At 48.7% G+C, this 25,290-nt stretch overlaps 1 protein-coding gene across 1 annotated transcript in view; it reads right to left on the bottom strand.

Annotated features, from left to right (window-relative positions):
• VWA3B (von Willebrand factor A domain containing 3B) overlaps positions 1 to 25,290 on the bottom strand; it is a 97,521-nt gene that overhangs the window by 64,192 nt on the left and 8,039 nt on the right. Inside the window, exons 5-7 of the mRNA XM_054975038.1 lie at positions 23,896 to 24,055; positions 5,668 to 5,837; positions 3,903 to 4,027 (exon numbers count right to left, since the gene is read on the bottom strand). Coding sequence (XP_054831013.1) covers positions 3,903 to 4,027; positions 5,668 to 5,837; positions 23,896 to 24,055 — 455 coding nt within the window. The remainder of the gene's footprint in view (positions 1 to 3,902; positions 4,028 to 5,667; positions 5,838 to 23,895; positions 24,056 to 25,290) is intronic.

Genomic DNA, 25,290 nt, shown 5'->3' with positions numbered 1-25,290 from the left:
CTGAGCTCCCATTCCATGGTGGCAGAGGGGAAATAAAAAGCTGGCACTGTCACATATACCACTATGTCACTTCTGTGGGAAACCTGGACGTGATGGCAGGTAGCATGTAGGAATCACCAAAAACTTATGGGACATCATCACACCCACAGCTCCCCTCATACACACACCCTGCTCCCAACCTCTACCTGGAAACCCTAGATATACATAATGTAAATAAATAAATAGGACAAATAACACCATCCAGGGCTGTTTCCACCCAGGGATTGTTTCCCCTGAGGAACATGGTGTAAGGGGAGGCAAGAAACACTCCCCCATGCTGTGCTCTTGAGCAGAATCAGGCCTCTACAGCTCTAAAATTCTCCACAGCTCCTGTGTAAAATGCAAGTTGGATCTAGGGACTCCGACCCGTTAAAATGTGTAGTGTCTAGTTTAAGACACAGCTAACATGGAGAGTTTTCCAATTCCCAGCACCAACACTCAGGTTTTTCTTTTTCACCCACACCAGCCACAAAATGACCACAACTTACCAATTTCCCCGTGAAAAAATTATTTTAGAAAAGATGAAATGAAAAGATTTTGGTTCCCGTATTATCGATAGAACAGTGCATTGTTGTGTACCATACTCCTGACATATGCCAAGGACCAGAACCATCTTTCTGATATGGTATGTGTCACAGAGTATGTGTCTGTTTCTTGCATTTTATTTGCACGTGCATGAGATAGAGCTATTATTTGTATAACCTGCCCTATTTCAGCCTTGGATCACTCCATTTTCTTCAGCTAGCTGCTCTCCTTTTTTTGAGCTGTAGCATGGACTGGGTTAGGTGGAGCATTTTCTGTGGACTACATGACCCCGCCCCCGATCTCCCAGTTGGGCTGTTTTCACAACATTGCCCAGACCTCTACAAACCCATCTGTTGGACCCAAGTAATGCTGCAGTGCAGTAGCAGCATGAAATGAAATCCTGCTCTCAAGTCCCAGTTGATTTATTGTGACCCCTGGTGGGGTTTTCATGGCAAGAGACTAACAGAGGTAATTTGCCACTGCCTGGCTCTGCAACCCTGGCCTTTGTTGGAGGTCTCCCATCCAATTATTAACCAAGGCCAACCCTGCTTCGCTTCTGAGATCTGACGAGATCAGAATCTCCTGAGCTATTCAGGTTTGGGCCCTTCATTTCATCTCCGCACCTATATGCAAAATTACTTTTTATATTACCAGTCTATTCCATAGGTTTTGTCTAAGGCCTCAATAGACCTGGGTCGAATCCACATTACTCATTCTAAGTCGCATGTTCCCCGCATTCCCCATGCAATCCCGAGTGCCGGTCACATTACCTCATTAAACAGACGCATTTCATTCGCATTTCTCCTGAATATGTGGTCACAGGTTTTCAACGGGAGTTTCACGGTGGCCGTGAACGGGCCAATGCGCAATTTACGCAGTTTTTTTAAAAACCACCCCCCTTCCTGTCTCTCTGGCCGTTCCGAGAGTTCCTATTGGCTGATTCAACTTGCAAGTGCTCCGTAGTCTGCAAAAGACTGTTTTTGACTTCATAGCATTGGATTTATTGATTATGCTGTTTGTGAATCAAATCTGGTAGTTTGAAAAATCATTTTGGGGTGAATCCATCCTCAAAACGGACTCGTGAAACTTCCTTTTTAACTGTTTTTTATTTTTTTATTTTATATTACTGTAATATCGAAATTACGAAATATCGAAATAATGACACTCCAAGGAAGTGAAACTTCAGTAAAATTCAGGCACTGAACTGTCCTGCATAGGAAATGCCCACGAAAGCTTCCCACATGCTTCCAAATTTCCAAAAAAGAAATGGGAGAGAGCCATCAGTGCTATCAGTGGGGGAAAGAGAGGCATCATTATCTTCAATGATGTTTCTTTATAAGGCAAGATCGAAATAACGGAAAAGTGCGCTCAAAAATTTTTTAAAAAATGGGCGGGGAAAAAAGGTCCCCCCCAAAAAAGCAGTTTTCGAGTGGCCGTGTGACCAGAGGGATGCACGAGAAAGACGGATTGGAAGCAGGAATGTGAACGAAGAGGAAAAAATCACGGACTGGAGGCAAACGGAAGATATCCGATAAACATGCGGGTAATGGGTGAATGTGGATTTGACCCTGGATGAGGCAGGACTGGATCCATACTCTTAGATTTACCAGTCTGCAGCCTCAATTCCACCCACTGCCCTAGATCTGCTGCTTCCATCGCTGTTACACCAATTCTAAGGTTCCTACTGCCATTTTCAATCTCAAGGGCATCAAAACACCTCTCTGTCCTTAATTTACACACCGAACTTGTGTTGTTCATTCCATACAGAACCTAGAAATTGCTTTCCAGCAGATTGGAATGCAATCAGTGTTCTTTATTATTATTTCTTGGAGCATCTTTTCAGGAAATGCACTGCAAATAGCCTCAAAAATGAGCAAAGTAAGAACAATCGCTCCCATGCCTCTGCTGCTGTAAAAAACACTGGCAATACCCTTCCCAGTCATTTCTGGAGCTTTCCAATTGGCTAGGAATGATGTCATAACCACTGCTATAATGCAGGATAAATGCACAAGACTAATTGTGTTCCCTTTTAATGTGCAAATTCTGTCCTATAAAAGCGCAAGACACAGCACACAAAGCATTTGAAGGAGATTACTGCACTTCTGGGGTGATTAAAACCACTCAGTGATTCGGTCATAAAAAGAGGGCAGGGGCATAATTTTAAGAGCAGGAGCAGCAGCTCTTAGTCCAGCTATTGAAATATCAACTGGGTGGCTAGGGAGAGGAGAAGACAGCCTTCCCTCTCACAATGGAACCCAGCAGAGAGGCTCTGTTCCCTGCAAGCTATCATTACACTACTGCTAAATCAAAATTAAATGGGGGGGGGTTAGAAAGTTGTCCCTCCCTGAAATTTCACGGAACTGAGTGAAAGAACTTTGATGAAAGAAATGGCAGTACTTCCATGAAAGGGAAAATAAAGGGTTTCCCCCCCCCCCTTGCAATTTGGTTAGCTTATTCATTTTGATTCACAGGCTGTGCTGCATTTATACTGCCTTTGGAGTCACAAGTGCTGCTGACTGATCCAACATGCTCTTTGCCCATATTCCACTGAAATCCATAAGACCCAAGTAGCAGCACCCTTTCCAAGACTAGCCATGTACGAAGTTCAAGCAGCAAGGGCCCACAGAGGGGACTGTTTGAAGACTGTTCCAACATTACAGAACTCTCTTCCAGGGAGGAGAAACTATCTGTAGTGCCAGCCTCAGACAATTTTGTACTCAAAAGTCAAAATCATGATCCTCATCTGGCCCTTTTTAAAACACACACAGATAAAAGACTTAGAGAAAGCACCTTCCTTAAGTGAAATCCTGGTCGGACCTTTGCTAGCTCTGCACTGCCGCCGAATGCAATTAAGGCACATCAGTTTCGGTAATTATGACACTACTTTTCACTCCCCCCTCTAGAGCAAGGTTCCATTTACAAGTGACTAGCTAGAGGCAGCCATCTAGCTTGAGATCATATAAGCCTCCATCCAAAAATCTTACTGAATACATCTGTATATTTTTAAAAAGTTGCTTTTCCCTATGGGGCCAAACTATCTATTTCAATGGACTGCCTGTGGGATTTGATCCAGTGGTAAATTTCCATTAACAGAAGGAGGAGTACAATTTTCCCTGTTTTTACTCCTCCCACTGCAGACCCTTATTTGCTCCTTATGCAGCTCTGTTGGGTTCCCCAAAATTTTGAGGAGTGATTCAGGTTGCAGTGGGAGGGAAAGGGGAGAAATTCCTGTTGGGTTGTCAGTAAAAATTTCCACTGGATCCAATCTGTATTATTTAGCTAATGATGGTTCCATTGACTAGTACAGGCAGCCAATGTTGGCTTTTTATTTGTCTTACCTAGAGGCAACTTCCCTTTCAGTTTTCTTGAATTCTGAATAGGCACGCTTTTCTTATCCTCGTTCCAATTTACTGACATTTCTGTCATATCTATGCAGTCCGTTCTTTCAGCAAATGCATGGAACCTGAAACATAAAATTTGTAAGTATGCATCTGGTTTTTTTCAGCTGATAATATGACACAACCTCCATTATTTATTTACATTATCTATTTATGTTATTTATAGTCCACCTTTCACACTGAGACTCATGGCGGATTACACAATGTAATTCAATATAATAAACAACTGGGGCATTATTTTATTTATTATTCACATTATTTATAGTTTGCCTTTCTCATTGAGACTCAAGGTGGATCACACAGTGTAATCCAATACAATCAACAGCCGTGGCATTCAATAAATACAACAGGGTATAGATTTCAGGAATTTGAGCATATTTCATTCCTTTCTCTGCAACTCAGAAATTTTCTTAGTAAAAAATAAAAAAAACCTATTCATAATAAAAAGAAATTTTTGTTTTAGTATATCCTTAATACAAGGATGCCAAAACTGAATTATCTACAAGAAATCAATGTATGACCAGGTATTGTTCAGTTTCTCTTGGATATGCTTGCTTTTTGTGGCAATTGGTACAAGGTTTTAGTAGCCATGACAATTGACTCACCTGCACTACAAATAGAACACAGCTTCAACCTGTGGCAAATAGGTCATTCAAATCACTAAGAAAAAAATATCTCTGCAATCAAAAGGACTGCACAGCCATAGCCTCTGCATGGAGAAGGGCTTCCCTGCCCCCAGTATCTATATGGTTCAATAAATTGTGGGAAATTTTCCTAATGGAAGACTGACCACCTTCGCTCTCTAGATAACCCAAACTTTCAATCTACTTTTGCCACCTTATGGCTTCCCTATCTTACTACGGTCAGACCAAACCCATATCTCAGATAGTATGCTAATTACAGTCTTGTCCACTTTATGAGCTGAATCCATGTTCTACAGGTGGTTAACCGACATTCTTCAATTAACCTGGAATTTTACAGCTCTCTGGAGTTTAACTTTGCATCTGCAGTGTTGTTTTTCTCATGCTATAGTTGTATCTGTGAACCTGTTATTGTTGTTGTTGATGTTGTTGTTTTTTCTCTTTAAAAAAAATGAAAACTGAAAAATAAAGTTTATAAAAAAAAGGACTGCACAGCCAGGTTTATATGCACAATTTCTAACACACACACACACACAAATAAAACACACATGTATATGTAATGGTTGACAAGCCAAATTTGGGGAAGTTTACAGTGGCTTCTGATACAGTATGAAAAAAATCTAGATCATCTTTATACTCCTTTTATTATTGCTTTCTGCCATAGAATCTTGGGAACTGTAGTTCAATGAGGCATCAGAATTCTGCATTGGGAGACTTCTAGTATTTCCTTCCCCTGTGAACTAAAGTTCTCAGGTATCCCTGAGAAGAAATAAACAAGTTCAAGTACAATTTGGACTAACACAAATACCCAAACACAATATTGTGTCTATTCATTATTCCAGGAGCTATCATTTATCTGTTTTCTTTAGGCTGTAACCCCACCACTTTAGACACCCTATACAGCCACCACCTCAAAAGAAGACAACTCAGTAATTCCCTGTGACAAGTAGTTTGCTATGTGTGCAGACAGACAAAAGATAAACAGCATCTGCAAGGATACATGCATCCACTCACAAAACAGATTGATAGGACTGAGAAACATTAATATTACATTTACCTCATACCTGCCACTGGTCAGGTGACTCAGCTCCTTTAAGAAAGTAATTGTTTCTTCTTCTCTGGCATTAAAAGTTACTGTATGGACTGGACATGGACTCTGAGAAATCTTCTGCAGGACCAAGTGCTTCATGCATTCAGGCAAATCACCCACAACAAAATAGTACACAGCTTCTACCTGTGGCAGACAGATCATTCAAATCATTATGGAAAAAAATAAGAACTCTGTGATCAAAAGGGCTGCACAGCCAGCTCTATATGCACAATTTCTAAGACATTCACACACACACAAATAGAACACACACGTATATGTAACGACTAAGGCGAAGTTTACAAAGTAGTGTTATGGTCACAGACAGTCTCACAGACTATGAACACAAAAGCCCAATCAATTTCAATAGACAGGCTACCATTGTTTATAAACATGATCCAGTTTCATCATAAGTATAAATTTGTGCACGGAGTCCCAGTTTGGCATTTTAGTATCTAACACAAAGTCAAGCGGAATATAGTAAGCTATATAGCACAGGGTTCCCCGAGCTGTTAACATTGCTGTGCCTTCATGAACTGATCGCATCCCCTTTCCTCTGGTGTAGTACAGGAAAATAGAACAGGCTTGATGAGGCTTACAGGAAACAGATTCACAGATGAGTGCATCCAATATTCTCCAGCAGCTCTGCAAAGAAATCTTCTATGCTGTCAGTAGCTTTTTGGGATGCATTTTAACAATCAGCAGTGATGAGACATCAAACAGAGTATCTGCTAATGGGATAGCAGCGGGTGGGTTTTCCCCTCTGGTGTAAATTCAAGACACTTTGACATCAATGGTGCTATGATTTCAAAAAGTGCTGTATGTAGACTAAAAGCTGCTACCTTCAATTATTTCTCAACCAGAACAAATTCTATGTATTGATATCATAATTAGTCACATATGACTTGTAGCGAGGGCTAGTTCCCAAATTCATTCAAATTCTCCTGAGATTTTAGAGTTCTAAATTACCGTATCTTGTTTCCTAAATGGAATGGATGCATTTGGAATGCTACATTGTTCCACTTGTAAACTTCCAAATTTTGTACCAAGCACTGTGCAAGCAATTTGCCAATAGCTCATTTATGTTCCCCCACCAACACATTACTGAATCACATGATGCATTAGTTACAACACGGCAAAAAGGCATCAACTTCATGTGACTGTACATATGACTGCATCAAAATTCTTTTTGTACTGTTTTATTGACGTGAGCAGGTATTCTTGAGCACTGGTAAAACCAGGGCTTTTTTTCTGGGAAAAGAGGTGGTGGAACTCAGTGGGTTGCCCGTGGAGAAAATGGTCACATGGCTAGTGGCCCCACCCCCTGATCTCCAGACAGAGGGGAGTTTAGATTGCCCTCCGCGGCGCTGAGTGGCGTGGAGAGCAATCTAAACTCCCCTCTGTCTGGAGATGAGTGGGCGGGTCCACCAGCCATGTGACCATTTTCAAGAGGTTCCGGAACTCCATTCCACCACGTTCCAGCTGGAAAAAAGCCCTGGGTAAAACACTACTCAAGAAGAACCTTGATATGACTATGTATATGATCACACATTAAGACTGTTTGCAGCAATCAGTAACGTATAGTGGGAGCAAGGCGGGCAAGACGAAAGGTTTTTTTACCAGAGCTTTTATTGGTCATACTACTTTGTAATGGTTAGCACTATACTTTCAGTACTTAATGGTGCACCAACACTTGCAATCTAATCTGGGACTCAACAGGTGAAATTAAGAGCAGAACCACAAGTGACAAAAGGCACAGATTGGACACTTGTCAGCTTCCCTCAAGTTTTGATGGGAAATGTAGGCATCCTGGTCTCGCAGCTTCGCTCTCTGACTGCTGTCCAATGGACTTTTCAACTGTCACTTGTCCAACATTCCGACAAGCTGCCTACATTTCCCATCAAAACTTGAGGGAAGCTGACAAGTGTCCAAACTGTGCCTTTTGTCACTTGTGGTTCTGCTCTAAGACTCTTTTCTGTTTACAGTTCCTTTTACTGCAAGAGAGGCACGTTATCTTATCAGCTGCCATTAAAATTGTCACTTGTATGCTTCTTGGATACACCATCACACAACAGCAAACGTCTCTTTTCTAGAACTATATTATTATTAATAATAAAAATAAAAGCAGCAGCAGCAGCAGCGCTCTTACATCCCACTTTCCCAGACAGATCAGTGCCCCGCTTAGAGCACAGCATAAAGTCAGTGTTATTATCCCTACAATACAGCTGGGGAGCTGGGGCTGAGAGAAGTGGCTTATCCAAGGCCACACCTACTGTAGTGAGAGTTGAACCAGCAGAGCGTTGATTTGTAAGCCAAACATGTAACCACTATGCTACAGCAGTTCTTAGGAGCAGTCTGAAGAGGTAAACTTGATTTTATCAGGCATAATATTGCCAACATTTCTTAATGTAATGGAAACTCTTCTCTCCCATTAGCTTTGTGGGAAGTCAAACAAAAAGCTTTGGTTTTCTGAATGTGATACTGTTGCCAAGTAGGCCCCCTCCCCTGCTTTGAAGCCTGCTATGAACTGTGTTAAAGTTTCCTGCATTACTGTTTCACTGCTGCACCAAAGACTGCTTTGCACGTGTGTGCTCTGATACACGTGTCAGTTTCCTGCCTGCGTGTCAATTACCCTGCTGCTGTAATAGACTGTGTAGTTTACTGACTCCATGTTTGGGTGACTGCACAAAGGACTCTCTTTCTGGGCAGCCCTGCCCTGACCTGTATCTGGACTTCCTAGTGTGCGTTTGGACTGTGTTACAAGTGTGCCCCGTGCCTGCATTGCCATCTGCCACGGACCGTGCCTGTTCCCTGCTTTGGACTGTGTTTTAAAGTGTTGTTTCCCCTGCCTCCATGGAAGTCTGCCTCATATGGGCCCAAGCCGCTGCTAGCAGCCGGGCGCCTGCCGGGGAAACCTCCAGCGAGCCTGGCTAGGCGCTCCCTGGTCAGTTCCCGCCTGGAGCCTCCCGCGAGCCGGCCCCCGAGCTTGCCCTCGCTACCGGGCAGCCTGCTATCCAGCCCCAGCTATGCCCAGCCGGCATCCATGTTCTCAGGCAGCCAGAAGACCCTGGGAAGAAGACTGCTTTGAGAAGCCATTTCGGCGAAGCGGGCACACCACGTCCGCAGCGAGAGCCCCTCGCCCCGCTCTGCATATCTTAGGAGCCGCCCCGGAGAAGGAACTAAGTGCCGACCATCCCAAGCACTTAGAGAATGCATCTCAAAGAAACCTCCGCATTCCAGAAGCTGATGACATCAGGACAAGCCCTGTCCGTTGGAACATCCTTTCAGCCCACTTGGATTTCCCCCTCCCTCTTTTGTCCCCTCTTCCTGAGGTGTCGCTTATCACAATCTGATTACCAAAGTGGCCCATCCACGCCATTCAGCAGCCCATTAGACCCTTTGTTTTAATCTGTGAGAACCACCAAGTACAGCACCAGCCCCAGGGTACGTTTTGGGGTATTTAAGCTGGTCTCCCAGACCACTCGGTGCCTCGGCCATTCCCTATCCAGACCTCCTTGCTGTCCGTCTGTGGTTCCAGTGCTGGCATTGGGCCACCCTCGCTGCCGTGTCTCTGCTTCGCCCCAGGATTGTGAGTATTTCCCTTATCATCGTTGGGAACCAGCTAATGCGAACGTCTCTGTATCTCATACCCTGTATTTCTTAGGTCTTGTGTGTTCTCTGTATGCTTGTGCAAGTTTAGGCATTACGCCACACTTAATACACGTGTTTGGAACTTATTCGTTGTCTGCCTCTTTTTCACTAGAGTGTCTGGGATCGGAACCTCCGTAAACATAGGTTATGATCCGCGCTTAATATTTAGGTTACAGACTGCTATAGCTAATTCCCCATTATAATAAAGAGCAGTTCTGGTAACAGTTTACTGGTGGAGAATGCGGGCATAACCCAGTTCGTGTGAATACACGTGAGTCGACACGCGTGTCTTCGGCGAACTGACTTAGAGGAAAATTTTCCAGACCTCTGTGTAAAGAGCGCAATTTAGCTCAGGGAATTAAAAGTGTGAGTGTGTGTGGCTCTAGCGAGCAATTCTCTCTTGTGGGTTGGCTTTTCCCCATTTCCTCCTTCAGCCAGCTTTGGACTACTTGCCTTTTGTGGTGCACCGCGAGGCCCTCCAGCCGTTATAACCGGTGTACTGTGGGTGAGGACCTCTGAACTGGTGAAGTTCCTGGCCACCTTACGGGCCGCCTAAACGCGTCTATGTGGGTGGCATCCCAGAAGTAGGCTCTATAGATTTATATATATATCCTGAAGCAGCACATATAAAATTCTCTTCTGCCCTCCCCCGTCTCTCCTAAGTCCGTCCAAACCCCCCGTTCCTGCCAGCACTTAGGCTTCAATCCCCGCTCCGGAGGAAACGTGAAGGGATCGATAGTCCGTTTGTTTAGTTAGTTTAGCTTTGGGAATCTAAAGCCAGGTTCCTGAAGCCCCGCGGCAGCCGGCCGCACCGTGCTTGAGAGTTTTAAGGTAGACTCTTGGGCGCCTTTCCGCTTGCGAGTTCTAAGTCAGACTCGTGGGCGCACCTCGCTTGGGAGTCAGTGGGACTCTTGGGCACGCTTTTGCTTGGGAGTTGTTAGAACTCCTGAGCGCACCTCGCTTGGGAGTACAGTAAGCTTTACTCCTGGGCACTTTTGCTTGGGGACTTGCAGAGGCAGTCCTTGAGCGCATTTAGTCTTTTGGTCTTGGCTTGGAGACAGTTTAACCGTTTGTCTCTGAGCACGAGGCCTGGGGACACTGAGAGTTTAGTTCTTGGGCAGAGAGCTTGAGAGCATTGTAGCTTCTGAGCAGAGGCTTGGGAACACTTCTGGTTGCCTGAGCAGAGGCTTAGGAGACCCCTTAGTTGCAGTTTCTGAGCAGAGGCTTGGGAACACTTTTTGGTTTTCTGAGCACATAGGCTTGGGAGACCCCTGAGCTTTGATTTTCCGAGTAGAGGCTTGGGAGACCCCTGAGCTTTGGCTTCTGAGCAGAGGCTTGGGAGCACTGAGCGTTTTTGTTCTTGGGCTTAGAGAGCTTGAGAGCACCTTCTGAGCCAGTAAACTTTTCCTGGTCCCGTGGCTTGTAGGCAAGCTTGAAACGGGAATAGGAATTTTCCTTCTCCCCCGGTGGAGAAGAGCCAAGTGTAGAACCCTTAAAAATCCCCTTGTGAACCTAAAAGTAGAACCTTAAAACCCCCTGGTAAAAACCCTTGAGGACCTGAGGGAAGGATAAACCTCCCAAAAGGGACATAGAGAGGAAGAAGTTGTTAAAACCCTTGAGCAGCTTTAATCGCCCCACCCCTGGTGTCGCTGATCCACTCTTTAACCTCCCCCGAGATCAGCCTTAAACTAAAAAGTAAAATGTACCGGGCAGCCCCCACCGTGCCCCGCCTGGAGAAGTGGCTAGTGAAGAAGGGAGATTGCCCTTGGGAAGCCGGTTCCTTCAAGGGACCCGACCCGCTCCAGATAGTCAGAAGTGCCTTCCAGGATTTCTGTGAGAAGGAGAAACCTAGGTCCAGTAAGAAAGATAGATACGGAGCTTGGGCACTTTTCACCGCCCTACAGGACAGCGTGTCCCTAATTAATAAGCTACAGGTAGCTCAGGAAGAACAGGAACAGGAGATAGAAAAGCTAAGGAAAGAAAAGAAGGAACATGAGGAGAGAGCAGCCGAGTGGCGCTCAGAACGCGTTAATTTCATGATGGAAAAACAGGGTCTAGCCGCTGCCCTCCAAGACGCCCAGCACAAGGCTGAAGTGGCCACCGCTCGTGCCGATATGGCTGAGCACGCAGTAATTGAAGGACAGGAGAAGATTGCAAAATTAACCCATGCTGCCCAGTTCATGGCAGAGCAGAAAGTCGCAAAGGTAGCCGCAGCAGACCACTCCGCTTGTAAGAGGGAGCTAGAGGCCCTAAAGCAGCACCTGGGGATGCAGCAGGCCGTAATTTCCGCCGTGCATCCCGCAGCCCTCTTGGCCCTCCCCGAAGGTAGTACCGACAGCTGGTCACCTCCTTCGCCCCAGCCCGAGGAAGCTCCACAGCCCCTCCATCCGATAGCTACCAAAGAAATTGTCACCACAGACGATGATGGCAGGAAGACAGACCGAATAGTTAAGGAAACCCGCAATTGGAGGCCCGACGAGCTCCAAGCCATAGCAGACCGCATGGGACCCCTGAACCGAGACTCAGCTATACAATGGTTTGCTCATGTGACCATGTCCCAGCCTTCCGCCAGTGGCTCCGATGTAGCTCAGCTGGCCCGCCATTGTGCCAGCCCCGAAATAGTCACCTCTCTTAATGCATACATTTCTAACCGGAGACTAGCCACCCGCAGTCAGTATGGTGCCATGAAAGAGTTGTGTGCCTTCCTCTGGCCTACCAAGAGCTTGAAGGCCTTATACATAGCAGAATCTCAAAAACCCGGAGAGGACCCAGAGGCATATTTAGCCAGGAAACAGCTCCTAGCCGAACTAGCAGACGAGGTAGATTTAGATTTGAGCGACATGCCGGACTTCGATGACTTAGAATTCAGGAGGGCAGTTATAGATGGACTCAACAGCACCACTCGCCTAGCCCTAGCAGGAGTCGAGCCCGGGAGCATTACATGGGGAGAGCTGGAATCCCGCATCAGGAGCATTGCTGGCCTGTTGCGAGAGACCGGAGCAATCCGTCATGTGAAGTCCCCGGCCTCTCGTAGAAAGGAGAGCGAGCCGATAAGTGCAGTCACCTATGCCAATCATGGCTCCCACTCTCAGTACCGACCGCAGGGACGCAGCCCGTACCCGGAGGCAAGGGGAGGGATCCTGAGGGGAAGGAGCAGTAGCTTTAACCGGGGAAGAGGACCAAGGGACTACCGCCCGGGAGTCTCCTTTGCGCCCACCCCGAGTTACAGTTCCTCCTCCCAGCAGGGACCCCACGAGCCCCGATTACAGGATGCGCCCCTAGCCCCTTCTCACTCGCGAGCCTCACACCCGTACAACCACCAGGTCTACCCGCCTCCAGATCAGTCTAACGCTTGGGGAGCATCGCAGGGCGACCACGAGGGCTACCGGGACCGCGGCAACACGCCCCAGTCCAGGGACCCCCTCCGGTGGGAACTTTGGATGCGCCTCAAAAACATTGGAGCGAACATGGAGCTATTTGACGGAAAGCCCACGTCCGTTCTGATGAAGGCGATCATGGAGTGGGAAGACCAGCAACAGCCCCCAGTACCTCCGTCAGCGCCCCCTTTACCGCCTGACCCTCCCTTCTCGAGTCCCCCGATAGCTGCGGTCCGGGAACGCCCGAGCCCCAACAACCCCTTTAGAGGAAGCGCCGCTTCCACCGACCAGTGTGCAGGATCAGAATAGGGTTGCCCCGAGTCCCAGTCTCCCTCCGTGGGCATAGTTGCCAAACTAAAGCCGGACACATGGGGGAGACCGACAGTGAAGGCAGGGATCGGGACTCCCGGGGAAAAGAAGAAGCCTGCCACTCTCCTCATAGATACCGGAGCTTCACTTAACATACTCCGGCCCACCTTAGTCACTAAGGGCACCCAGACCCCCACAACCATGCAACTCGCCGGTTTTGGAGGCGGCATGCAGGAATCCCAGGTCTGGCAGGATATCCCCCTCTCCGTTGGGAACCTGGCCACCAGGATTTCGGCATGCGCAAACCGGGGAGAAGATGATGGACTTTTGGGCATGCCATTTTTCCGTGCCGAGGGACTGACCATTGACCTAGCAAATGGGCTCCTGTGGCGCATCCCAGGAGGCCCAGACTTCGTCAATGCAATCCATCGGTGTGCAGCCCTTAAGGCCCCCCCTTCCTCTCGCCCCCATCACAGGAGACCCCTGGGTTCAGGACTTTCCCGAAGTGTGGGTGACAGACAAGGCCGAGTGTGGGATAGTGAAGGGCGCCTGCGTCCTGATTGAAGGAAAGGACCCCCCTCCCCAACGACAGTACAAGTACCCAGCGGAAGCTGAGGCAGGGATAGCCAAGACTATAGAAGGACTCCTTGAGTGGGACGTCATACTCCCGATGCAGTCCATCTGCAACGCCCCATTGTGGCCAGTTCTAAAAGCAGATGGAGTGACCTGGAGAATGACGGTCGACTTCCGTGCCCTGAATGCCACCACCCCTCCAGTTGCCCCGGTTGTGGCCAAGTACAATGAGATCCTAACGGCCATTGCCGCTGGGTCCCGGTTCTACTCGGTCATAGACCTGGCCAACGCTTTCCACTCCATCCGGTTGCATGAGTCTTGCTGGTACAAGTTCGCGTTCACTTTCCGCGGCCAGCAATACGCATTCAAACGGACACCCCAGGGATTCCACTCCAGCCCCAGTATTTGTCATGCCCATGTGGTTCAGATGTGGGAACGCCTCCAACCCTCCTCGAGGCCCCACGTACTGAGCTACGTGGATGACATTTTGGTCCACGCCCCCACGGAAGAATTAGCCCGCCAAATCACCAGGGAAGTCCTGGAACTCCTCCGCGAGACTGGGTTCAAGGCTAGCAGGGAAAAGGCCCAATTGGTTCAGACCAGCGTCAAGTACCTGGGTCTGACCCTGGGACCCGAGGGTCGCACCCCGGACGCCCAGCGAATGGAGGTCATTTCCAAGCTGCCTGCACCCACCGATGTCCCCTCCCTCAGAGCCCTTCTAGGAACTTTTAACTTTTCCCGAGACTTCATCGAGTCCTTTGCAGACAAGGCTCGCCCCCTTTATGCTCTCCTCAAGAAGAACACTCCCTGGGAGTGGGGACCGGAGCAACAGACAGCCTTAGCCGAGCTGAAGCGCAGTCTGGCCGCAGCCCCGGCCCTAGCCCATCCAGATGTTACCCAGCCGTTCTTTATACAGTTAGCCGTGTCAGACAAGAGCATAGGAGCCACGCTCACTCAGCAGCAAGCAGGAACCGCTAGAGTGGTAGCCTATGCCTCTCGCAATCTAACTTCAGTAGAGACCAAGTTTAGCCCATGCGAAAAGACTTGCCTTGCTCTAGTTTGGAGTCTGACCCATTGGGAATTTATCATAGGAGGTTCACGCACAATAGTTCAAACCACCCACACGCCCCTCAAATATATTCTGTCTGGCAAGATACAAGATGGACAAGTCTCAAACGCCCGTATAGCGCAGTGGACCCTGGCCCTGGTCAACCGCGGAGTAGAATTTAAAAAGGAAACCACCGAGCCACCAGCTCCCTATGGCCTGTTAGTGACCGGGACCGAGCACGAGTGCCCCCTGGACCCGCCACCGCAGGTTGTTTGGCCAGTCACTTGGGGAGTCCCGCTAGAGGAAGCCCGACAGAACGGCTTCACTTGCTGGTTCTGTGACGGCTCCTCCTTTCACGTTGGAGGCTCTCCTCGGACCGGCTACGGCGCCGTGCGAGTGAGCGACGCCCATACTCTCAAAGGTCCAGCCCGCCCCCATTCCAGCCAAGCGGCTGAGGTGCAAGCGCTTCTGGCAGTGCTTGAGTTTGAGCCCCCAGAAAGCCCACTTGCCATTTACACAGACTCGGATTGGACGGCCAAAGCCGCCACAGTCTGGCTCCCGGTGTGGCAGAATCAGGGGTGGAGAGCTAGTGATGGGAAACCCGTAGCCCACCTACAGCTATGGCAGCAAGTAGCCGCACTCCTTCAGTCCCGCTCAGGCCCAACACAGGTTACCCATGTCAAGGGACACCAGAAGACAAACTCAGAGACCGCTTATTGGAATGACCAGGCAGACCTTGCAGCCAAGGCAGCCGCCACTGAAAATGCTCCCCTATCGGAACCAGCCACTGATTGTCCCCTGTACCCTGTCACCACTCGCGCACAAGCCCGCAGCCAAGCTCAGGGAACCGCAGGGACACTAGACCTAGCACAACTGCAGCTATCTGACCCAGAAATAGCCGACCTCCTAGCCGCAGGAAGGGATCCGACAGGGAGACTCATGATCCGAGAGGAGGAAGGCATAGTTTGGGCAGTAGATACAGCCGGTGAACGCCACTGGGTAGTGCCACTGGAAGTCAGGGCCGACCTGGTTCAGTTTGTCCACGAGCAGGGACACCGGGGCAAGGACCTGACTCTGGAAAGGGTAAAAGAGGTTGGATGGTGGCCTGGCATGCGCACCGAAGTAGCGCAATGGGTAGACAACTGTCTGTCCTGCGCTATGGTCAATGCAGACCCCACCGGACCTAGAGCTCCCCTCCAGCATCAGAGAATTGACGGACCCTGGGCTCGCATACAGATTGACTTTATCGGCCCCCTTCCCCCCACTCCTCGCGGCAATCGCTACTGTCTCACTGTCATAGACCCCTTTAGCAAATGGGTCGAAGCGTTTCCTTGTAAGCGCAACAATGCAGCCACCACAGCCAAACTACTGTTCAACAATGTCTTTTCAAGATGGGGCATCGTGAGAGTCATGGACTCTGATTTAGGCTCACACTTCATCGGAGAAGTCACACAGGAGCTTTGCAAGGCGCTAGGCATCCAGCAACGCTTCCACATAGCCGGCCACCCTCAAGCTTCGGGCGCCATAGAAAGAACCAACCGGACCCTCAAGGAGGCTCTCCGCAAAATGGTTCGCTCCTCCGGGAGAGACTGGGATGAAAAACTCCCCATAATCCTAATGGCCATCAGAGGCACCACCGCAGTTCACGGGCTCACACCCCATATGGTAATGACAGGGCGAAGAATGCAGCTTCCGGAAGCCTTCTGGCTAGATACGCAGCTCCCTTCCGATATGCAGCCCGTAGTGATTAATGACGCTTGGGTCCAGGATCTGCTCTCATCCATACACGCTGTCCACATGCAAGTGGCCCAGAAGCTGGGCATCGCTCAGAAAGATATGGACCGCAAATTAGGATGGGTCAGGAACCCCAGGCAGTGGGAGGAAGGACAGCTCGTTCTGTACAGGAAGTTCTCGCAAAAGGCGCATTCACTAGCAGCCAAATGGCAGGGCCCAGTCCCCATCACGAAAAGAGTCTCCCCAGCCGTCTATCAGGTAGCTATCCAGACAAAGACAGGAGGCACTTGGTTAAAATACTTTCACGCCTCTCAGTTAAAAGAATGGAAAGGGAAGCCGCTGCAAACTGCCCCTCCTGTGTATGACCCTGGGGGAGCCGCCACCAGCCCAGCCCCCCTCTGCCCAGTGATTCGCCAGATATCCCTTCACCCTGGGCCAGAGATACCCTGTGTCCCCTTAGACCAGACCTTTGTAGCCTTAGTATAAAAGAAACAGTAGAATATGTAGATATAGGTGTGAATGTCAAAAGTTTTTCCAGTTCTATTCTTTAACTTCGTTAGGCGGGCCCCACAGTTGGGACCCTTGGGGAAGACACGGCAACCAAAGCCAAATAGGACCACCACCGAAAGTGATTCTTAATTGGATTGTAAGCCGCATGTTCGGAAAAAAATTGCACAGGCAAAAGAGATTTGCTGTGTGTGAAAGTGTTCGGAGAGGCTTTAGCCCAAAAGTGAATGCAGTCTTCCAACGTTGAAACCACCAAAAAAGGTGATTTCTTTGTTTGAAAACATTTCACCCGCCGTGCTGGTGAAGATCCCGCATCTACGTAGATTCGGGGTCTCACCTGCCAGACCCACGCTTTCGCATGATGGTCGGCTTTGGCTTTGAGGGCCGTGCCTCCCCTGGAAAAGGACCCCCAGGAAACCCAACATCCCTCTTTTACTAATGTTCATACCCGTCATGGTGAGTTGCTATACGGCGCCACCAGCCAGTACGCTTTAGTGCAAGGGTAAAAGACCCGCCAGTAGTTTGTAAATATGTTACCTCTGGAATATGTTATTGAGGTGCGTTCGCTACGCACAAGGGGCAGCGTGCCTCATTTACATAGCCAGGATCCCCTGCGCCAAGATGACCCCCAAACAACCCAGACCCAACGGCGCCGGCAGATCTCGGCCGTCTCCGCCGCTTTTCGATAAACGCTGCCGAGCACCTTCGGCTCCACTTCGGCCCTTTCCGCCAGCAGCCGCCCGCCCCACGTAATCTTTTCCCTTGCCCGTACCGTATAAGGGAAAAGAAGGGGGGGAGACATATTTAAGATATAATGAAGCCCTGCCAGGCACCCCAAGTAAGGGCAACCTAAAAGCACCCCACACCCGTATGCTTCTTGCTCCGTGTGTTTTTCTTTTTGCTCAGTATATTTTTCTTTTGTTGCCCGGTGCACCTTTTTTTTTAACCAGAAAGTGGGGCCTCCCGAGGGAGTCCCTCCAAAAATTGGTTGTCCTGCAAACATATGACGAAGGCCTATTTTTGAAAATTAAAACGAGGGGCCCCGTCTGCAGCAACCCTTATAGTTACTGGAAACCGCTCTCTAGTTTTCCTTCCTTTTAAAAACGGCAAGCCCAGGCCGAGCCGGACCGATAGCTCTCAGCCCGCAAAATAAAAATAGCCCGCCACCGAGCAAGGGGCACCTGAAGGCCACATAGCCTAGGCACCCAGGGACCCCTGGGTTGAGTTTGCATAATCCCGCCTAACGTTCAGCCGACCCTTGCCCGACGCAAAGACGTTTCCCCTCTGAAATATACATGCTTTCGGAAGAAGCCTCCGCACAGGAGTTCCCCAGAGCAACAAGCTGGAAGGCTCGCTTAATGCTCCGGGACTTCTCGTTCGAGCCCCGCCTAATAGACAGTGCTGGCAGAAAAACACCCTCCTTTTTCCCTGCTTTACTTTATTTTATTTTGCTGCAAGAAACTCAGGGAACCTGTACTTATATCCGCAGGTCTCCCCAGGATATTTTCACTACAGAAAGGAAAGGAAGGCCAGGAGATGAGGCACCTGGCTACTCTGTGTTTGCTCATGCTGGCAGGCACCCTAATAGAGGGACGCCCGTCCAAATTAATGCCCTACCCCCACTGGAGATGTATCAATACCCTAGCAGGGAATGAAATGATGGTATGCAAGGTTGTGCAGCAGATTAATATGACCACCCCCACGGATCGCACTAACTTCCGCAGTTGCGAAGAGCAGTGGATCCGACCCCCAGAGCTTGTTATTTTATGTGTGGGAGTAAAAACTCTGTCCCAAGAACTAGTGTGTTACTCGCCCACCGATACCGTTTCACCACTTGCTCCGATTCCATGTATGTTTCTCCCCCGCATCAGGCCAGCCCCCACCGCAGTCCCGGTGGTAGACAAATATACCACCCCTGCCAACTTCGAAACCTCGCCATTTGTCACTGAGGCTTTCGGACCATACTGTGAAGTTATTTTAGTGTCGGCCGCAGTATGGAAGGCAGGAGACCCCTTTAGGATGACCATCCTACTAGGCACCACTACCACTGAGTCTGCATCAGTCACTATCACGCCCCCTTCAGGCGCAGCTCTCTCCTTTGCTATAGAACGCTGGGAGAACCTGACCTGGATTGTAAAGGAGGAAGACCTAGCCAAACATGGCCCACCCGATTGGATACTGGTTCAGCAGACGCCCGAATGCCAAACCAAGCCCCTAGTAGAGAAATTTCACCGGCTTGGGCTGCTCTTTGTAAATTTGACTCATGAACCAGGCAATTATTCCCTGCTGATCCGGACCCAGGAGACCCGCACCATCCAAATTGACCCTTTGATTGCTAGCAATGAACAATTAAGCCAAGGCGGCACGCATATAGTGGGCTCCCATGTTTTGAAGACTGACATTCGAGAGAGAGTTCTAGTCCGCCCGCAAATGTCTTTAAAAGAGATCCGCATAGACTTAGCTGAGCTAAATGTAACCCAGAGGCTGCCGCAATGCGCTCCCTATCTGGAGGCCGGTAGCAAGGGTTGGAATGCATGGCTACAACTGTGGATCGATCCCTCTCCTTCTCTCTCGCGTGCCAGACGAAGCATTGCCGACTGGACTGCTCCTGCAGCCGGAGGCTTAGCAATCATGGATTCGGTCAACATTGAGACTCTCGCTAATAAGTTTGCCCATGTTACGACTAGCATCTCCGACTTAGGTAAACCGGTGGTGCAGTCCCTAAATTCCATTTCAAATGGGCAACACGAGATCAGCTCCATTTTAGTTAACTGGGAGAGTCAAATTGAAAGAGATTTTTCTCTGCTGCTCAAAGGAACACAGTCTTTGGAACGCAACATGTCAATAGCCATGGCATGTATGCAAGCCCAACAATTAAATCAGGCTGTGGCCATGGGGCTAATTCGGCAAGCCACGGACGGGCACTTGCCCCTGGAAATTAAAAGATTGATTATGCCCAAATTGTCACCCATTGAACTGGAGCTTGAATCCTGGTGGTCTCTCGTAAATTCCTCATTCTCACCGACCACCCAGGAACTTAAATTATTTTTATTAACGGCCAGTGCGCACGAGTCATTCCATGTGTATCCAGTCGTGCCTCTGGGACTCCAAGTCAGCGACACCGAAGTCCTCTACGCTCGCCACCCCGACCATTGGGCCCGCTTCACCCCGACCGGTTGGCAGCTCGTCAGCCTCCAAGGGTGCCAGCATCGAGACCAGACCGGCTTCATTTGCCAGGACCAAGCCTTTGCACCTCATCACCCCTGTGTAGCCCCGCAAGTCGACGCCCTCAACGAGTGCCCTTTTGAGGTTGTCCGGGAAAACAGCTCCGCTGTGGTCTACATTGGAAAAGGATGTGCCTGCGTGCGAACGGCCTGCGACTTTGTGATCCTGAACTCGTTCCAGCTCAAGCCCGTGATCCCGGGAGTCAACCGCTGCTTCTGCAACCTGTCTTCGGTGGCAGCCTGCGACTTCACCTACACGGTACCGGTCTGGACCCAAGAAGAGATCCTGGTGGCACCCTCCATCTATCGACATGTGAAGCCCATCTCCCTCGGCATCGGTCTGGAGCTAATCCACGAGCTCCTGGCCCACCCGCAGCTCCACCGCACCCTCCAGAGCATCCAGAGGGACGGGGACACTACTGCTTTGGTTGTGTCCCACAACGGAAAGGAGATTTTGGATCTGGTCCAGCGGATTAAGACCACCGGCGAGCATTCGTGGTGGGAGACCCTCTTTGGCTGGAGCCCCACTGCCACTGGAATTTACAATTTGGCGTTGCACCCGATCGTTGTGATTTTGGCCTTTCAAGTTTTGTTGTGTGCCTCACTGCTTTATTTGGGCTGTTGGAGCCGCCGACAGCTCCAGCAACTCCAGCTGTCTTACCGCTTGGATCACTACAATCCAGACCTCCTCTTGCCTTAAGGGTTGTTCTTGGCGCCCTCCTTTAACCCTTGTTTATTTGCTTATGTTGTTATGAACTATGATTATGTTTATTATGTGTGTGAATCCTGCCCCGGCCCCATGGACGCTCTGCTGCCAGACACCGCTCCGAGGCCCTCTTGTGGACTAGGGGGGGACATATTTCTCTGCCTCCCAGCCCACGGCCCTTCTCCAAACGACCGCCAGCAACGCCACCGCCATGAGGACTAGAACTGTGTGTCCGAAGCCCTTCTCACCGCTCATCGACCCTGCTCTGTGGTTTGACGCAGACAGCAAGGGGGGGTGGAAGTGTGTTTTGGAACACATGGACTAAGTTTGCTTGTTTCTGTATATATGCAACCCAGTCTAGCAGCTGTACTGCGGACTGAGCCGTCTGTGATCTTTGCTGCTCTATTGTTTTATGAATTTGCTTTTTATGAATTTTACTCCCATGAATTTAGCCCCGAACTAGTCCCTCCCTCTATCTACCGCAAGTGCGCCCATGATCTCCCCATGAACTGGGACCCCTTTATTACCCCCCATTAACTTTATCCCGATGAATTTGATTTTAACCTTAGGAATTGCCTTTTTAACATGACTCCCTCCGCCGAGGTAATTCTAGCCTATTTATCATTTTATGAATTTGGTTTTAACCGAGACCCCTCCGGAATGGTCTCTTTTAAAGGTTATTTAATTACTGATTTTAAACTTTATGAATTTGGTTTTAATCTGACTATATGAGTTGGTCTTTTAATTGCAGAGTTTATTTTTCCGACCCCCTATGAGCCCTTCCGTCGCTCCCCCCCCCCTCATGAATTGTTTCCACGCACTTGCTTTTATTATTGCTGCTTTTATCTATATACCGGTTTTAATCTCTTATGAATTGTTTTATCCTATCGATTGCTGTTAACCTCATATATACATATATATTTATTATTTTAACCACCCATGAGTTACTCCAATATTGTATCGATGAATTGATCTATGCCTTGCTTGCACATTTCACTTTTATCCTGTATGAATTGCTTTTACTCCTACATTCATGAATTGAACCATGAATTGTCTTTGCTTTTAAATCTTATGCTTATGAATTAATCCATGTATATGAATTGCTCCTGGTTTTTAATGCTTTTAACCCATCATGAATTCCGTATGAATTACCTTCATCCATGAATTAATCAATGTACACAATTATGAATTATTGCTATTTATATGCATGAATTGCTCATTGCTGCCTATGAATTGCTATCCATGTTGACTGTAGCACTTAGCACACCCCCTGGTGTGAACCCAGAGACCTGCAGCCCATTGGCTGATCTAAATTGCACTTATTCGGTTAGGTGGTTCTCCAAACTAAAATTTTGAGTGACGCCTCCCCCTCCTTCCCTTCCCACTCCTTCTTCGCTCGAAGCTCGACCACCGGACATTGCCGACCACCTCGCCTTTGAAGTCAAGTTCGGAGACCCGCGTGCCTGACGTCCCGGGGTCTCCGAGGGGGGGAATTGTTGCCAAGTAGGCCCCCTCCCCTGCTTTGAAGCCTGCTATGAACTGTGTTAAAGTTTCCTGCATTACTGTTTCACTGCTGCACCAAAGACTGCTTTGCACGTGTGTGCTCTGATACACGTGTCAGTTTCCTGCCTGCATGTCAATTACCCTGCTGCTGTAATAGACTGTGTAGTTTACTGACTCCATGTTTGGGTGACTGCACAAAGGACTCTCTTTCTGGGCAGCCCTGCCCTGACCTGTATCTGGACTTCCTAGTGTGCGTTTGGACTGTGTTACAAGTGTGCCCCGTGCCTGCATTGCCATCTGCCACGGACCGTGCCTGTTCCCTGCTTTGGACTGTGTTTTAAAGTGTTGTTTCCCCTGCCTCCATGGAAGTCTGCCTCATATGGGCCCAAGCCGCTGCTAGCAGCCGGGCGCCTGCCGGGGAAACCTCCAGCGAGCCTGGCTAGGCGCTCCCTGGTCAGTTCCCGCCTGGAGCCTCCCGCGAGCCGGCCCCCGAGCTTGCCCTCGCTACCGGGCAGCCTGCTATCCAGCCCCAGCTATGCCCAGCCGGCATCCATGTTCTCAGGCAGCCAGAAGACCCTGGGAAGAAGACTGCTTTGAGAAGCCATTTCGGCGAAGCGGGCACACCACGTCCGCAGCGAGAGCCCCTCGCCCCGCTCTGCATATCTTAGGAGCCGCCCCGGAGAAGGAACTAAGTGCCGACCATCCCAAGCACTTAGAGAATGCATCTCAAAGAAACCTCCGCATTCCAGAAGCTGATGACATCAGGACAAGCCCTGTCCGTTGGAACATCCTTTCAGCCCACTTGGATTTCCCCCTCCCTCTTTTGTCCCCTCTTCCTGAGGTGTCGCTTATCACAATCTGATTACCAAAGTGGCCCATCCACGCCATTCAGCAGCCCATTAGACCCTTTGTTTTAATCTGTGAGAACCACCAAGTACAGCACCAGCCCCAGGGTACGTTTTGGGGTATTTAAGCTGGTCTCCCAGACCACTCGGTGCCTCGGCCATTCCCTATCCAGACCTCCTTGCTGTCCGTCTGTGGTTCCAGTGCTGGCATTGGGCCACCCTCGCTGCCGTGTCTCTGCTTCGCCCCAGGATTGTGAGTATTTCCCTTATCATCGTTGGGAACCAGCTAATGCGAACGTCTCTGTATCTCATACCCTGTATTTCTTAGGTCTTGTGTGTTCTCTGTATGCTTGTGCAAGTTTAGGCATTACGCCACACTTAATACACGTGTTTGGAACTTATTCGTTGTCTGCCTCTTTTTCACTAGAGTGTCTGGGATCGGGACCTCCGTAAACATAGGTTATGATCCGCGCTTAATATTTAGGTTACAGACTGCTATAGCTAATTCCCCATTATAATAAAGAGCAGTTCTGGTAACAATACTGCTATGTACATATGATATTGGTAAGTATCAGTCTGCATATTAACTTGAAAAAAATTCCTTCTAAATAACCTGCCAGTATTTTATTTAGTCCATTCATAATTCATCACCGTAAAATATGCAATCCAATTCTCATGGGATATTCTTAGTCATAATTGAAGACTTCGGGAAATATGCAGAAGATTACCGTATCATCACACACTGCCTCCAAGATAGCTTCAATGGGGCCCGTGTGGCAAACAGCTGGCAAGTGGTCCAACATACAGAGCCATTCAACAGCAGCCTTGATAGAACACTCGGTCACAGGAACAGCATTCTCCTGCCACTTCACAAGATCTTCAGTAACCCTGAAATGGATAGGAACTAAGATATTCTGGGGAAATACTAAACAGGCTTGCAATGCAACACTTGTGAACTGATATGAGGAAACTATGCACAACTTGCCACCTACTTGGTTTTACCTGGGAATTCTTCAGATTGGGGGGAGGCCTTACACAGTGTCTAGACAGACATATGATCTGGGTGCCAAATGCCCAGAAAATGTCTGCTGCTTTTCTCAGCCAAACCACTTTGATCACCATTCGATGACATCGTCTTTCTCCTTCCCACCCCCAGCAGCTGTCTATGAGAAAAGGAAAGGGCTTTAGCTCTGAGCACTGATCAAAGAACTTGGTGCTAAAGACTTCAGAGCTGTCACAACAGGTTCAGGCCAGAGATCTCTGGGATAGTCACAGATAATGGAATCAGGGTGGAAAGCCAAGGCCTTAACAGCCCCCCTCTGCCCCCTCCCCCAAAATGAAGCCTGTTGGTCACAGTGCAGTGGCGCCCTCATCCTTCTTTTGCTACCATCCAGCTCAAGGCCAGGTGATACCTTCTAGGGACTAGATCTGGCACAGGTGGCTTCCAGAGGCTGATCCTTACCATAAGGCAAAATGAACATTTTCATAAATGTTTTTGTTTGCCGAGACAGCCCTAGCTGTACTGGCCATACAGAATGATTAGCACAAAGCCACCTTGGTGTCCCAGGTGTGGCAGAAAGGTAGGATATAAATTTTTTTAAATTAAAAAAAAATCTCAAAGGTCATGCTTTATTGAACTACATTTTGTGGAGGTGTTATCTTGCACTTTATCCATTATCACTTTCAAGGATTCATTTTGTACCTCTCTGACAATAATTTGGCAAACTTCATACCATACTGGATATGAATATGACAGTTTTCATTCAACTGCCACAGTTTCTGAGGATTTGTTTTCAAATTGGGATACTGTCAGTTAGAATGTGCATGTCTCATAACAAAAAGATAGATAATGCACCATATATAAGGAAAGAGAAATATTCCAACAAAAGGGTAAATAAGCATTAAAATGTTACTGATAGGAGCAGGTGTAGCAACACTCTACATGGCTTTGTGCAATCACAGCCAATTCATGTTTTACCCTTGAAATTTAAATGCAAGATATGCCTGACTTGAAGGAGCAGGTTTCACATGCAGTTTCTCAGCTCTGACATAGTGCATGCACATTAAAAGGGCTGGGTTTCCCCAGTACAAACATTAAATCAACAATGGGGGAACAGGCTCTC

This window comes from Eublepharis macularius, chromosome 3, assembly GCF_028583425.1.
Source record: "Eublepharis macularius isolate TG4126 chromosome 3, MPM_Emac_v1.0, whole genome shotgun sequence".
Lineage (NCBI taxonomy): Eukaryota > Metazoa > Chordata > Lepidosauria > Squamata > Eublepharidae > Eublepharis > Eublepharis macularius.
This window is presented reverse-complemented; position numbering and strand designations above follow the sequence as displayed.